Raw genomic sequence first — 13,748 nt, forward strand, 5'->3', positions numbered from 1 at the left:
GCTGGGACCCTCTAGCCCAGAGTGAACACCAGGTCCCATCTTAAACACACCTGGACCCCAGATCCTGCAAGTCTGCAGATGCAGACCATCTTGTCACTCTCCAAGGGTGTGGGGATGCTTGCTGACACCCTTGGGGTTCCATACCATCCCCACCTGCTGAGATCCTACACAACCAATAACGGTCCATCCTGGATCTGGTTCTATGAGGCCTTACAGGAGGCCTTAGACAAAGACACTGGGTGGACGATTAGAAAGGAGCCCTTTGGAGCCCCTGACAACCTGCTGCCCTCCCTATCCAGCCAGCACTTCCCCAGAAGAGTGTACACAGGAAGAGAAGCAGGTGCGCAGAGGAGCAAACCAAAACTGGAATCAGTGGCTTCTCCATCAGGAGCCCAGGAAACCCCTCCCTGCTTCAAGAAGCTGGCCTGTGGCTGGGATATCTACCCAGTCGGGCAGTAAACAAGGGCCAGTGTGTGTAGGTCCCACACGGCAAATGTGCAGGAGGCCGGTCTCCAAACCAAACAGTTCCCAGAGACTTACCCTCCCACTCAGGAGGTGAGTGGAAGCACATCCTCAGCCCTGGGTCCATGATAGACAGAGAGTAAATATCTCAACCATGGCCCTTGGGGTCAGTACCTGACACTGTTCAATTACCCAGGACCCTGCAGGAAGCATGCGGGGACAGCAAGGGCAGAAGCGCCAGCGTGGGGAGGTCCCCTTTGGCCAATACCTTTGACCAATAACTTGGCTGTGGAGACCAGGGGCCCTGTGCGGAAGGTGATGGTGCCCGAGTCGGCCACCCCCAGGCCCGAGAGCATGAGGGAGTGAACAGTCCCCTCTTGCACAGTGATGGCACTCTCAGGGCTGTTCTGAAGCAGGGTGCCATCCAGCCACCAGCGGGCCTCGGGCCCACCTGCACGAGATACCTCACAGGAGAACGTAGCCACCTCCCCCGCGAAGACATCCACATTCTGCAAGCCACGTACCAGGCACAGGGCTGCCTCTGTGCAAGAGGGCGAGAAGGAAGTCTGGGCTGGGGCTCCCTGGGGTGTGTGGGAATGGGGCCACACTCGGGGGCACTGATGTGGGAATGTGATCCAATGGCCAAATCGGTCTTTGTCCCGATTCCTAGCACAGAACTTTCTGAGTTTCACAAGTGCTCTTACACATAGCCAACACCTTCTGATCACATCAGGGGCTATGCTAATGAGGTGCCAGCTCCAGGAAGGGGGGACCCGGTCACCAGGAGGACCAAGTGACAAGAGGGTTCAAATGTCCAGCCCAACCCACCAGACTCGGGACAGCAGTAAGGCTGGGGATAAATGTAAACAAATCTGATTGACTTCGAGGTCTTGGGTACCAAAGGGGTGGAGAATGACATAGAAACCGGGAGGGGTACCTGTCAACTTCCCCCCTCGCTATGTCAGTCTTTGTCTGTTGCTGGGTTGTGTCCTGTGTGACAACCAGTGACAGCAACTGTTTCATGACTTTCAGCTGTCCAAGCAAACTGGTGAAACCCAGGTAGGCAGTGTGAGCCCCCCACTCACACCCATTTAGTTAGCAAGGTTAGGTTTGCAACTGACTTTGTTGAGGGGGGCGCTCTCCTGGGGCTGAGTCTATAACCAATGAATCTGTGCTTACTTGGGTAACACCAGAAATTGAAACCAACTATACTGCATCCAGTTGGTGTCTGTTGGAGGATTGCTTGGTATGGGGGGAACCCACTGTTCTAGTCAGGTGTCCTGTGTTGTGCAGAATGTAGAGGGGATTGGCAGTAAGAATACTGTTCCCTACAACTGGGATCCCAAGTGGATTGACTAGAACAATCTTGAGATTGACTGACATGAGCCACGTGGCATCTTCTGGGATCAGGCACTACCCAGACTAGAACAGCTTGGACCAAAGGTCCAGAAACCCACTCTAGACAGTTAGCACAACCTAATCAAAGAGAAAAGCACAGAGGCCATCCACACTAGCACATGAAAAGTATGTGAGCCAGTGAATATCCCACACACATTCGGAGCACTCCCTGGCTTCACCCTCAGGAGGCCAATGGCACCTATCTGGCATCTTTTTCAGAAGGAGCAATGGATGAACTCCACATTTGGGGCTCTTCTTGACAACAGGTGCCTCCTCTAATCTAATATGTGCAAGAAGGATGCACCCCAGGACCTGTTGGTCCAAGAGTGTGGGGCTCAGTCCACTCCTCGGGGTATAGAAGCTGACAGGGGCAGTCTGTCTAGATGTCCTCAGAGATCCTGCCACCCATGGCCTTAATGGCTGGGTACACTGCTCCTCCACCTCACGGCAAGCCCAGGGTTCAGGAGCCTCATAGATGTAGATGTACTCCAACCTAGTTCCCTGCGGCCCATCTACCTTCTGAGGGAACCACAGCAGATGGAGAGCCCAAGCACTCCAGGGCAGGAATGGTCTCATAGCTGACTTTTCAACAGCCTGGGACAGACAGGAAAAGACCAGTGGTCTCTTCCACACTTGCTACCTGGGACCAGGTAAGGAGGCTGGCACCCCCCCCCATGCTTCTCCCTGAGCATTTACCAGATGCCTTCCTGGGGGCAACTGATAAAGTCCAGATGTCTCTGTTGCATTTGCTTCTACACCACAGCATGAGGCTGAGAAGTCAGTCAGGAACCATTTGTAGAGACATCAGTACCCAGCAAAACAGGGCAGCCCCTAGGGTCACCCCAGAGGGTTCCTTTAGAAGTCTGTCCACACCATTCCCCATGGACGCTCCTCCTCCAGCACCAGCTCCCAAGCCTGTCCATAGCAAAGCTACCTGGACAACCATTCCTCCCAAGGCCACACAAAGCTGTACACAAGCAGTTCTCTCAGAATGGGAACAGCTAGCCTAGAGCAGGACAGAAACACAGCCTGCTGGTCCATGCTGTCCCCTAGTAAACACAGACCTTTGCTGCCCTGCCCCCTACTCATGACAACTATGAAATTCTTATCAATCAGCTTTCATGTCATACATTGGCAATTGGCAGTCTTTCTCAGCCCCACGGGCCATAGAATTGATCATGCCTGACCGTCTCTGAAGTTCCGGAACATGGGATCCAGAACATGCTCTATCCTACACATCTAGCTCCCCTCAGTAGACTGAGGGCTCCATCGTAGCAAAGCTGTCTGTATAACCCATCCTGAAATCCTAGACACGAAGGGTAGATCAGAGTTGTTAGCCAATGGTGAACAGATGTCTGGGTGGCAAATAGGGGCTGGATGGATGGATGGATGGATGGGTGGATGGATGGATGGGTGGATGGATGGATGGGTGGATGGATGGGTGGATGGATGGATGGGTGGATGGATGGGTGGATGGATGGTATGTGAATGGCTGACTGGTTGGATGGTAAGAGATAATAAATGCACAGATGGTAGGATGAGTAAAGGGATAGCTAGATGGATAGTAGGCAGACGGATGGACAAATCATGAGTAGCTCGATAAGTGGGTCAGTGTGACGTGGAAGATGAATGACAGATGAATGGAAGGTTGATGAAGAATGGGCTTAGGTGGGTGACAAGTGGTGACCATAAACGGATGGATGTGTTGTACATGACAGATGGATAGAGGATAAGTCAGGAAGTGGGCAGATGATGGAGGGGCCAACAGCATCACATTGAGAACCAGGACAAGGCAGCATGAGAAGGTTGCTCAAAGCCAAGCTCTACAGGATGGACCTATTCTGGAGACAAGGTCTACTCTAAACTGAAGATTCCTAAAGCCTTACCAGAACACATGTTTACCATGGCCAAATCCATACCTGTGTCATAGGTATTTGATTGCACCCTTCTGAGTAAGCAAATGTACATCAACATAGACATACATGCATGTGCAAGGACCTAAACCACAGAGTTGATCATGTCTCCACTCAAGGCCCAAGCCTATGCTAGTCAGACCCTCTAGCTTGTCCAGGAGGCAGAATCAATTCTGGTCTGAGATACCACTGCAAAATTGACATCCCCAGTGCAAAATCCCAGCTAGAAGTCTGGGGCTCCTGATTCCCCTCCAACAGCTGCAGTGCTAGGAAACACAAGACATCCACGGGCATGGGCTGGTTTAGGATAGGGATGCCCACCTGTGACCTTCAGCTGGGCTTCTGAGGAGCATGAGCCCACTTGGAGAGTGATGGTTCCAGTATCCTCTAGGGTCACCTGAGGAGGCAGGAGGTAGATGCTTGCCCTTGCACCTCATCCTGATCAAAAGGGGCCGATCCATCTTCCCAGACCCCATGATAGGGGCTTGTCACCTCCCCAGCCCACCGCCCTGGAAGAGGATCTTCCCTAATGGACTCTGAACCTTCTGAGGTAGAGGCAGGTCCCAGAACCCCACCTTATGCAGAGTGAGCAGGTGGAGCGTGCCCTGCTCTACAGTGATGTCATTCATTTCGTTGGACTGCAAGGGAACCCCTCCCAAAGCCCAGCGGGCCTCCTGGCCCGAGGCCCTGGACAGCCGGCACTGGAAGTGGGCATCCTGGCCCTCGCTGAGCTGCACATCTTTCAGGGGCTCCAGAACGGTCACCTCGGGGACTAGACATAGGAAGCATAGACATCAGCCTTGGCATCTGGAATGCTCCCTTGAATAGCAAAGCTCTCATATCCCAGAAATCCCATGATACCTCACCCCCAATTCCTGAGAATGAACCCATGGGAGTACACTACCAACCCCCTTCTTCTACCTCTATCTATATAGATAACACAGCTTGGGCTCTGACCCACGGGGAATCTAGAGGTGGCCTAGGGTTAGGACTGGCACAGTCTGCAGAATGTCCTGAGGGCTGGTGGGTAGGTTCTAAGCGCCAAGACAATCTGAGCTTCTGGGAACCCACTGAAACTGCCTACCAGCCGGATGCAGCTGTAGAATTACCAGCACACAGGTTCTCCTCACTACCAGAACCTCCTGCCTCCCTCACAAAGAGTATCTATCATCCCCCAAAATGATCTGAGCCTGAACAGTCTCATCCCACGTGAGGGAAGGCCAGGTCCCCCGGAGCCAGATACCTCGGACTGTGAGCTGAGCAGAAGATGAATGGCTGCCCACGTGGAAGGAGACGGTGCCAGCATCCTCCGGTGTCACAGCTTTCAGTCGGAGCACGTGGGTACGGCCATCTCCAAGAACCGCCACCTCTGTCACTTCATTGCTCTGCAGCGGCAGACCTTGGAGATGCCACTGCACATCCGCAGCTCCTGCCTGCGACACCTCACAAGTAAACTCCACATCCTCATCAGCCTGTGCCTCCATGTTAACCAGCCCCCGCACAATGGTCACCTCAGGCTCTGTGGAAGAGGGACAGAGGAGAGAGAGGCTCTTGATCAGCCTGAGCCAGAATCCTTGAAAGCCTTTCTAGACACTCCAGGGTTCTCCTGTCATCTGGTCTCATAGGCATGGAAGCTGAGCTGGGGCCCTTGCTTCCCCATGGGCCAAGAGAGAAACTGTGCATACAATGGTGAGGGCTGTGTTTGGCCCTAATACTGTTGCCAGCCCTGTTCTGGCTAGGTCACCGTGAAGCAAAACCTTCAGTAGGAATAAGTCAGGCACAGAGAACACCTCAAAGGCCAGCAATGTTGTTCTGCCTTCTGGGGAAGAGGAGTCAGGGCTGCCTTTGGGGACTGAGGTCTGTCCTGGCTGCCCTGGCCCTTCAGTTAGGGAATCAGACCTGGAAGTAGTGTAGGAATGACAGGGACCAATATAAGGTGCACCCAGGGGAGTCCCAAGAGGTGGGCATGACAGGAAGGGTTCAAGTTCTCCTCCTGGAGTCTAGCTACTCACCTTTGACTCTGAGAGAGGCCAGGGTTTTCTGGCCACCCACCACGCAGGCATACTCTCCCGTGTCCTTAGTCTCCAGCTCGTGGATCAGCAGCTCGCACACAGCCCCCTGGCACCGCATCTCATACTTGGGGCTGGCATGCAGCTCCACACCCTCCTTGAGCCACTGCACTGGAGCTCCCGGCTCAGTCTCGCTCAGCCGACAACACAGCCGGGCCACGCCCCCTGCTTCCTGCTGTGTGTTCTGCAGGCCAGCCTTGAACTTGGGCTTGGGGGCTGAGGAGCATCAAAAAAAAAAAAAAAAAAAAAAGACTTAAAATCGCAGGTCTCATCCCCTGACTCTGACTGAACAAGATCTCCTGCTCCTAAGAATAGGAGGGGGCTGGGCACAGCTACAGGCAGCTCACCTCGGACTGAGAGCCTTGCAACGCTCTGCGTGTGGCCTGCATCACAGATGTATTCGCCTGCATCCTCCTGCTCCACCTCACGGACCAGCAGTGTGGCAGCGGTGCCCTCTTGCACCATCTGATACTTGGCACAAGGGAAAAGCTGCAGGGAGCCCTTGCGCCACTCCACACTCACGGCCTCCAGGCTCAGCTCACACTGCAGGTGTGCACTGGTCCCCTCATCCACCTCCTGGGCCTGCAGCTCCCTGAGGAACCGCACAGGAGCAGCTGCAAGGTTGGGGGGACAGCGTGAGAGCAGGTCCCGGAGTCGTGAAGGGAGTTCCTGTCAGGGAACCACCCACGGTGGATCTGTGGTCAGGATCCACGGGACACGGCCAGGAGGAACTAGGGACCGGCATACAGCAGTGAGTGGGGTTGCTGTGCCTGCCCAGGAAGCTACCAGGAAGGGGAGAATGCCTGAAGAAATAACTCTGAGGGCTAGAGAGCAGGAACAGCTACGGTCACAGAGACACGGCAGTGAAACTATAGCAGGTGACAGAAAGAACTATGGGGCAGATATGGAGAGTGACAGAGAACACAAAAAGACTGGAGTCACCTGGCAGGACAGTGGAGAAGCCACCAAAGAGGGACAGCATGTGATGGTGGGTCACCTAATAATGACAGAATGAAGGACATGCCCAGGAGAATCTCAGGGACCCAGCTACTGGTGAGGGAGGCAGACCTCAGGGCCGCTAAGTTGAATGAGTTCTCCTGGCTGGGACCCATGAAACACGGCTGCAACCGTGGGAGTCAGCATGAAAACTGTACCCACACAGCCAACTCCAGCCCAACACTGGAGTTGACCAGCCTGGGACACCTACCTGTGACCATGAGCGTGGCACCTGTGCTCTGAGAACCACAGGTACAGCTGTACTCGCCCGCATCCTCACGGCGTACATCCCTAAGCAGCAGCTCCGCCACACACCCCCGCTGCCGTGACTCTCGGCGCTCATCGGCCTGCAGCTCCAGGCCACCCTTGCTCCAGACCACAGCAGCGTTGGGGATTGACAGCTCACACTGCAGGCTGGCCGTGGAACCTTCCTCTACTTTCAGGTTCGGCAGTGGTTTCTGGAACACCACCTGTGGGGCTGTGAGAGGATGAGAAGCTAACAGACTCAACTCAAGGTGCACCCCTGAGCACCCAAAGGCAGCCAGACAGGGTCCTAGGGCAGCCACGGGATGGATGCTGAATGAGACCATGGGGATGGGTGGGATTCAAAGTAAGAGAGCCAGTGGGGATATTGGGAAGAACTCAAGAGCTGACTCAGGATGCTTGCCCCCGACTTAGACAGACCAGTCCCCTACAGGGCTATATCCAAAGGATCCAGGGAGCACTAATGTCAGACTACCCAGAACAGAATCAAGTCTAGTCATGTCCCCACAGACCAGAACCCAGGAAAGGGCTTTGTCCTCCAAGATCACAGCCTCAGACCAGACCTCAGAGCATAGCTTAGCTCTTCCCTGGCTGCTGGAATGGTCCCTCTGATACTAGGACACAGTGTGTCCCACAGACCCCAGGAAATAGCCAGTCCTCTCAAGATCAGGCAGGGCTCTGGCCTCCACGTTCTGGAGACTTCAAGATACATTAGTCATTGGGCTTCACAGAGCCACACCAGGAACACAACCCCATTCTGCAGGGTCCAGGACCCACCGGGGGATCCACATGTCACCTCTGAACATCCAATTTGCCCCAGTCCAAGAGAATATTCAGTTAAGCATGACACACAGAACCTGAATGTAGATGGCAAAGAGTAGGATATCTGGGGACACAGAATAACATGCTCAGCCCCAACATGACAGCTGGCAGTGTAAGGGCACAAGTGGTAAGTTACAGACACCAAGACCATGGAAATGACGTGGCTGAGATCAGACAAGACAAACACAGCATCACAGAAAAGATGAAAGAGGACATCGTGGGAAGAGGCAGAGCAGGACAGGGTAGGTAGAGAGCAGGAACAGAAGTCCAAAATCATCACGTGGCCACAGGAAGCTCATTTACCTGTGATGCTCAGTGTGGCTGAGGTCCTCTCCTGCCCACACACGCACGAGTACTCCCCAGCATCTTCCACAGCCAGGCCACGGATCTGCAGCTCACACGTGGCCCCTTCCTGCCTCAGGCTGTATCTGTTCCCATCTCTCAGGCTCTCAGACCCCTTCCTCCACTCCACAGGGGCCTTCTTGCTAAGCTCACACTGCAGTGTGGCTGTTGTACCTTCCAAGGCCTCTTGGTTTCTCAGACCTTCTATGAATCTGGCTGGCAGGGCTGGGAAGGACCAAGAAGTCACTGAGAACATGAAACTGGAGAACCTTGCACACACAGGACACACAACCCACAAAGAACAAAAACCACCACAGAGAACAGGTGGAGGGAGGTGGAGATGGTGAGGAGGAGAACTCCAGGAGGAACAGAAAGGGCAGTAAGATGCCTGAGAACATGAAAGTATCTCTTCAGCAAGCAGAACGACTCCAGTTACAGGACAGAAGGCCACGGGGTTGCCACAGAGGCTGTGCCATAGGTGCCATCAGACAGAATAAGACAACAGGGAGACACCACGTCTCGGATTCAGGTGGCCACACACGATCTTTACCCTTGACACTCAGTGTGGCTGAGGTCCTCTCCTGCCCACACACGCACGAGTACTCCCCAGCATCTTCCACAGCCAGGCCACGGATCTGCAGCTCACACGTGGCCCCATCCTGCCTCAGGCTGTATCTGTCCCCATCTCTCAGGATCCCAGACCCCTTCCTCCACTCCACAGGAGCAGCCTTGCTCATCTGGCATCTCAGAGTCACCGTGGTGCCTTCTGTGGCCTCTTGGCTTCTCAGGTCGTCTATGAATCTGGCGGGCAGGGCTGGGAAGGAGCAAGCAGCGACTGAGAACATGAGACTCTGAAGGACACGCTGTGCACATCGTGAAATACAGAAAGAGACACACATTCTGGCAAGGAATTTGACAGGAACAGTGAACAGACAGGGAGGAATCAAAAATCAGGGAGGTACAGAGATGGCGGTAGGGTAGAAATGAACATGAGAATATTTCCTGGACTTGGGAAAAGGAAGGTAGAGAACCCAGATGACCCCAGTTATGGGACGGATGTCACCACGGGAGCTGTGCCACATATGAAAAACAGACATAGCACTGAGATAACATAGAGACATCAAGTCACAGGTTCAGGGGGCCACACATGACCTTTACCCTTGACACTCAGTGTGGCTGAGGTCCTCTCCTGCCCACACACGCACGAGTACTCCCCAGCATCTTCCACAGCCAGGCCACGGATCTGCAGCTCACACGTGGCCCCATCCTGCCTCAGGCTGTATCTCTCCCCATCTCTCAGGCTCTCAGACCCCTTCCTCCACTCCACAGGGGTGGCCTTGCTCATCCGGCACCTCAGAGTCACCGTGGTGCCTTCCGTGGCCTCTTGGCTTCTCAGGTCTTCTATGAATCTGGTGGGCAGGGCTGGGAAGGAGCAAGCATTAACTGAGAACACGAAGCTGGAGAACACGGCACACAGGACACACACTCACAAAGAATGACACACAGTCAAAGGAACACAGCATGAACATGTGATGGAAAGTGCAGATGGTGAGGCAGTGATCTCGTGCGGAACAGAGAGGGCAGTGGCCTGGATGTGAACAAAAGAACAGATGTGGAAATCATAGGTGGAGATGCCAAGACGACTGGAGGGGCAGAATAGATGATCACAGGGCCACCATAGGAAACCACGTGTGGAGACAGAAGCATCGATGGGACAACATGGAGACACCACGTCTTGGATTCAGGTGGCCACACACGATCTTTACCCTTGACACTCAGTGTGGCTGTGGTCCTCTCCTGCCCACACACGCACGAGTACTCCCCAGCATCTTCCACAGCCAGGCCACGGATCTGCAGCTCACACGTGGCCCCATCCTGCCTCAGGCTGTATCTGTCCCCATCTCTCAGGCTCTCAGACTCCTTCCTCCACTCCACAGGGGTGGCCTTGCTCATCTGGCACCTCAGAGTCACCGTGGTGCCTTCCGTGGCCTCTTGGCTTCTCAGGTCGTCTATGAAACTGGCGGGCAGGGCTGAAATGACCAAGCAGCGACTGAGAACATGAAACTCCAAAGGACATGCTGTGTGCAACATGGAATACACAAAGAGACACACATTTTGGAAGGATTTGACAGGAACAGTGAACAGACAGGGAGGAAGCAAGAACCCAGGGAGGTGTAGAGAGGGCGGCAGGGTGGGCACAAACATGAGAATATTTCCTCAACAAAAAGAACTAGTAATGGAGTAATGGAGATGTCCAGATGACCCTAGTTTCATGACAGATAGCCACAGGTCATCACAGAAGCTGTATCACATATGGGGGAACAGACATAGCATCAAGATAACATTGAGACATCACGCCTCAGGTTCAGATGACCAAATATGATCTTTACCCTTGACACTCAGTGTGGCTGAGGTCCTTTCTAGCCCACAGAGGCACAAATACTCCCCAGCATCTTCCATAGCCACACCACAGATCTGCAGCTCACACACAGCCTGGTTCTGTCTCAGACTGAATCTGTCTCCATCTCTGAGGATCTTTGTTCCCTTCCTCCACTCCACTGGGGCTCCTCTGCTCAGCTGGCACCTCAAAGTCACCACGGTCCCTTCTGTGGCTTCTTCATTCTTCAGGCCCTCTGTGAACGTGGTAGGTAGGGCTAGGGAGGTCAGAAAGACACAGGCACGGTCATTCTGTCAGAGCGAGTGGAAGACAGGACACAGATGACACAGAGAAAACACAGAACTCAACCAAAGGACACATGTGAGCGTGCTGAGAACTTGGTGTGGCATTCCTCAGGCTAGACTGTGCACAGTTGCACCTTGCTCCATCTGCAGCTTCCTTGGCTCCTATATTTCATGTGGACCTGGCATGCAGAGTCAAAGATAGAATAGCATGGAGAACCTCAGATTTCCTAGAGAACTTTGGGGTTCAGGGCACGACAATGAGAACAAGAGACACGGGATCCAACAACACAAATCCCACACAGCACACGGCAGTGGGAGAGTGGCTGCAGATGTTCTTATCTTCTGGGTAACACAACCAGGAAGCAGGAATGGATCCCCCGCAGTGACAGGCAGCTGATGTGCAGACTTGGGTACCACCACACAGATCTTTACCCTTGATGGTCAGCACGGCTGTGGTCTTTTCCTCACCACACACGCATGAGTACTCTCCAGCGTCTGCCATGGTCAGGTCATGGATTTGCAGCTCAAACATGGTTCCCGTTTGCTGCAGCTTGTATCTGTCTCCATCTTTGAGGGTCTCTGTGCCCTTCTTCCACTCCACAGAGGTCTTTTTGCTGAGCTGACATTGCAGAGTGGCCGTGGACCCTTCTGTGACCTCCTTGGACTTCAGCTCTTCAATGAACCGTGTGGGCAGGGCTAGGAAGGATCAGGTGAACAGAAGCCATCAAACTCTATGAAAGTTTCGAAGGTCACTTTCTGAGTATCCAGGAAGGAATCAGAAGCAGAAGGGCTAGAGATCATGGGAAGGAGCAGATCAAAGTGTGCAAGCTGAGGTTCCTGTGCTGTGCCTACTGAGATGCAGGTGGACTGGAAGGTGGGTACCATTCCAGACTCGCCTTCCTGTAGTCCTCACATCACTAGGAGACACGCCAGGCATCTGAGATCAACCGTGCATTCAAACACATTTCCTGACCGAACTCCACGGCAGGCATCTCCCAATTGCGATGCCTTCCAGCCTTATAGATAAGATGCCCACTCACCCAGGGCCTCCATCCGGCACTGTCCATGCTTGGACTCACCCTGACAGCTTATACGAAGCCCTATCTCCTCCACTTCATGCTCCTGTCCTGAAACACTAGAACCACACTCCACCCATTGGTGCCACCTCCCTGGCTCGTGTCTTCTGGTCCCTGATAGACTGCACCTGGGAACTCCTAGGCGGGCCTTTGACCCTTGGTTCTGTCCCGCTGTCCTCCCCACTGACTGGTCAGAGCTCACCCTAGTTATATTGTAATTGACTGTGCCCCTCCAAATGTATATTAAATGTCTAATTGATAACAGCTTCAGAGAATAAGTGTATTTGGCCCTTGAGAGGAGAAAAATACTAAATGAAGTCATGCAGACAAGTATTTAATCCAGTAGGAATAATGTCCTTATAAGACGTCTGGATACAAACAAGATGATCATGGGCTGGAGAGATGGCTCAGAGGTTAAGAGCATTGCCTGCTCTTCCAAAGGTCCTGAGTTCAATTCCCAGCAACCACATGGTAGCTCACAACCATCTGTAATGGGGTCTGGTGCCCTCTTCTGGCCTTTAGGCATACACACAGACAGAATTTTGTATACTAACTAACTAACTAACTAACTAAATAAATAAATAAATAAAGATGATGATTGGGAAAACAGCTGCCTGGGAGCCAGTGAGAGGCCTTGGAAGGGCCAACTCTGCTGGCCATCTGCTCACAGGCCTCCAGCCTTCTGAACTGGAAGGAAACTAACTTCTAAGAGTCCTGATCTACTGTTCTTCATGATGGTCACCCAAACAACACATATTTGAGGATACTATTGTAACAAATACCTAAGAATCTGGAGCTGTCTGGTAGCAGTTGATAACTAGAGGCTGGGTAGCTTTTGATGTATATATCAAAGAAAACCAAGATTGCTGGGAATGGTCTGTTAAGGGAAATATGGATATTAATTCCACATCTAGTCAGGCATCAGAAAGAAATGGGGTAATAAAACCAGAAAGAAGGAAGGTGACCCTTCTTCGGCCTCAGTGAGCTTGGCCCAATTCTCTTCTAGTGCCTTGTGGGATGCAGAATTTGTAAATTTGAAATTGGACATTTATCATAGGGGGTTTATTGGGAAAGTGTTCAAGGCACGGTCTGGATTCTTCTTTCTGCTTACAGTAAGAGTGAGAGAATACAGAGGTAAACTGAAGAACTAAAAAGTAAAATGGTAAAGGAATGGAAGATTCCGAGAATTTACAGCCTGCCCATGCTGCCAAAAAATAATGAGGATGTATGTTCGGAAGAGAACCTCAGGACGTAGTTAACCGTGTCATCTCTGCAGATGTCACAGACAGAGAGCACAGCTGTGGAAGACCCTTTGGGAATTCACAGGAAAGTAAGGACACGGAGAATGTCAAGCCAGTTGAAATATCACTTAGACTAGAGAAGGATGGGGACCTGAGGGAAGGAAGAAGGCGATCACACCTGATGAGACTACAGAGCCATCATCCATCTGCTACACGTGACCCTTCAGGTAGATGACCATGGCTGGGTGGCTGGCTCATGCCTGTAACCTCAGCACTTGAGAAGCTGAAGCAGGCGATGTCCCACAAGCTCCAGGCCAGACTGCTCTAGGCTAACCACTCAGGCTACCCAGGGCTGCATAGAAAATGAGTTTTAAAGAGAGTGACACAGAAGTGTGGATCAAGATCAACAGCGGTGCCACTGCCACCAGGAGCCCCATGATCACAGGCCTGGGGAGAAGGCACTCTCCTCCTTGGCCCTAGGTC

The 13,748-nt window shown here is 52.9% G+C and overlaps 1 protein-coding gene across 1 annotated transcript in view; it reads right to left on the reverse strand.

The window, feature by feature from the left end:
- Positions 1–13,748, reverse strand: part of Obscn (obscurin, cytoskeletal calmodulin and titin-interacting RhoGEF) — a 140,684-nt gene that overhangs the window by 47,256 nt on the left and 79,680 nt on the right. The window contains 9 exon segments of the mRNA XM_050163756.1: positions 4,095–4,170; positions 4,349–4,545; positions 5,017–5,292; positions 5,786–6,058; positions 6,190–6,456; positions 7,050–7,316; positions 8,817–9,080; positions 9,425–9,618; positions 10,851–10,920. Coding sequence (XP_050019713.1) covers positions 4,095–4,170; positions 4,349–4,545; positions 5,017–5,292; positions 5,786–6,058; positions 6,190–6,456; positions 7,050–7,316; positions 8,817–9,080; positions 9,425–9,618; positions 10,851–10,920 — 1,884 coding nt within the window.

This window comes from Alexandromys fortis, unplaced genomic scaffold, assembly GCF_014885135.2.
Source record: "Alexandromys fortis isolate MF-2015 unplaced genomic scaffold, M_Fortis_MF-2015_v1.1 scaffold_149, whole genome shotgun sequence".
NCBI lineage: Eukaryota > Metazoa > Chordata > Mammalia > Rodentia > Cricetidae > Alexandromys > Alexandromys fortis.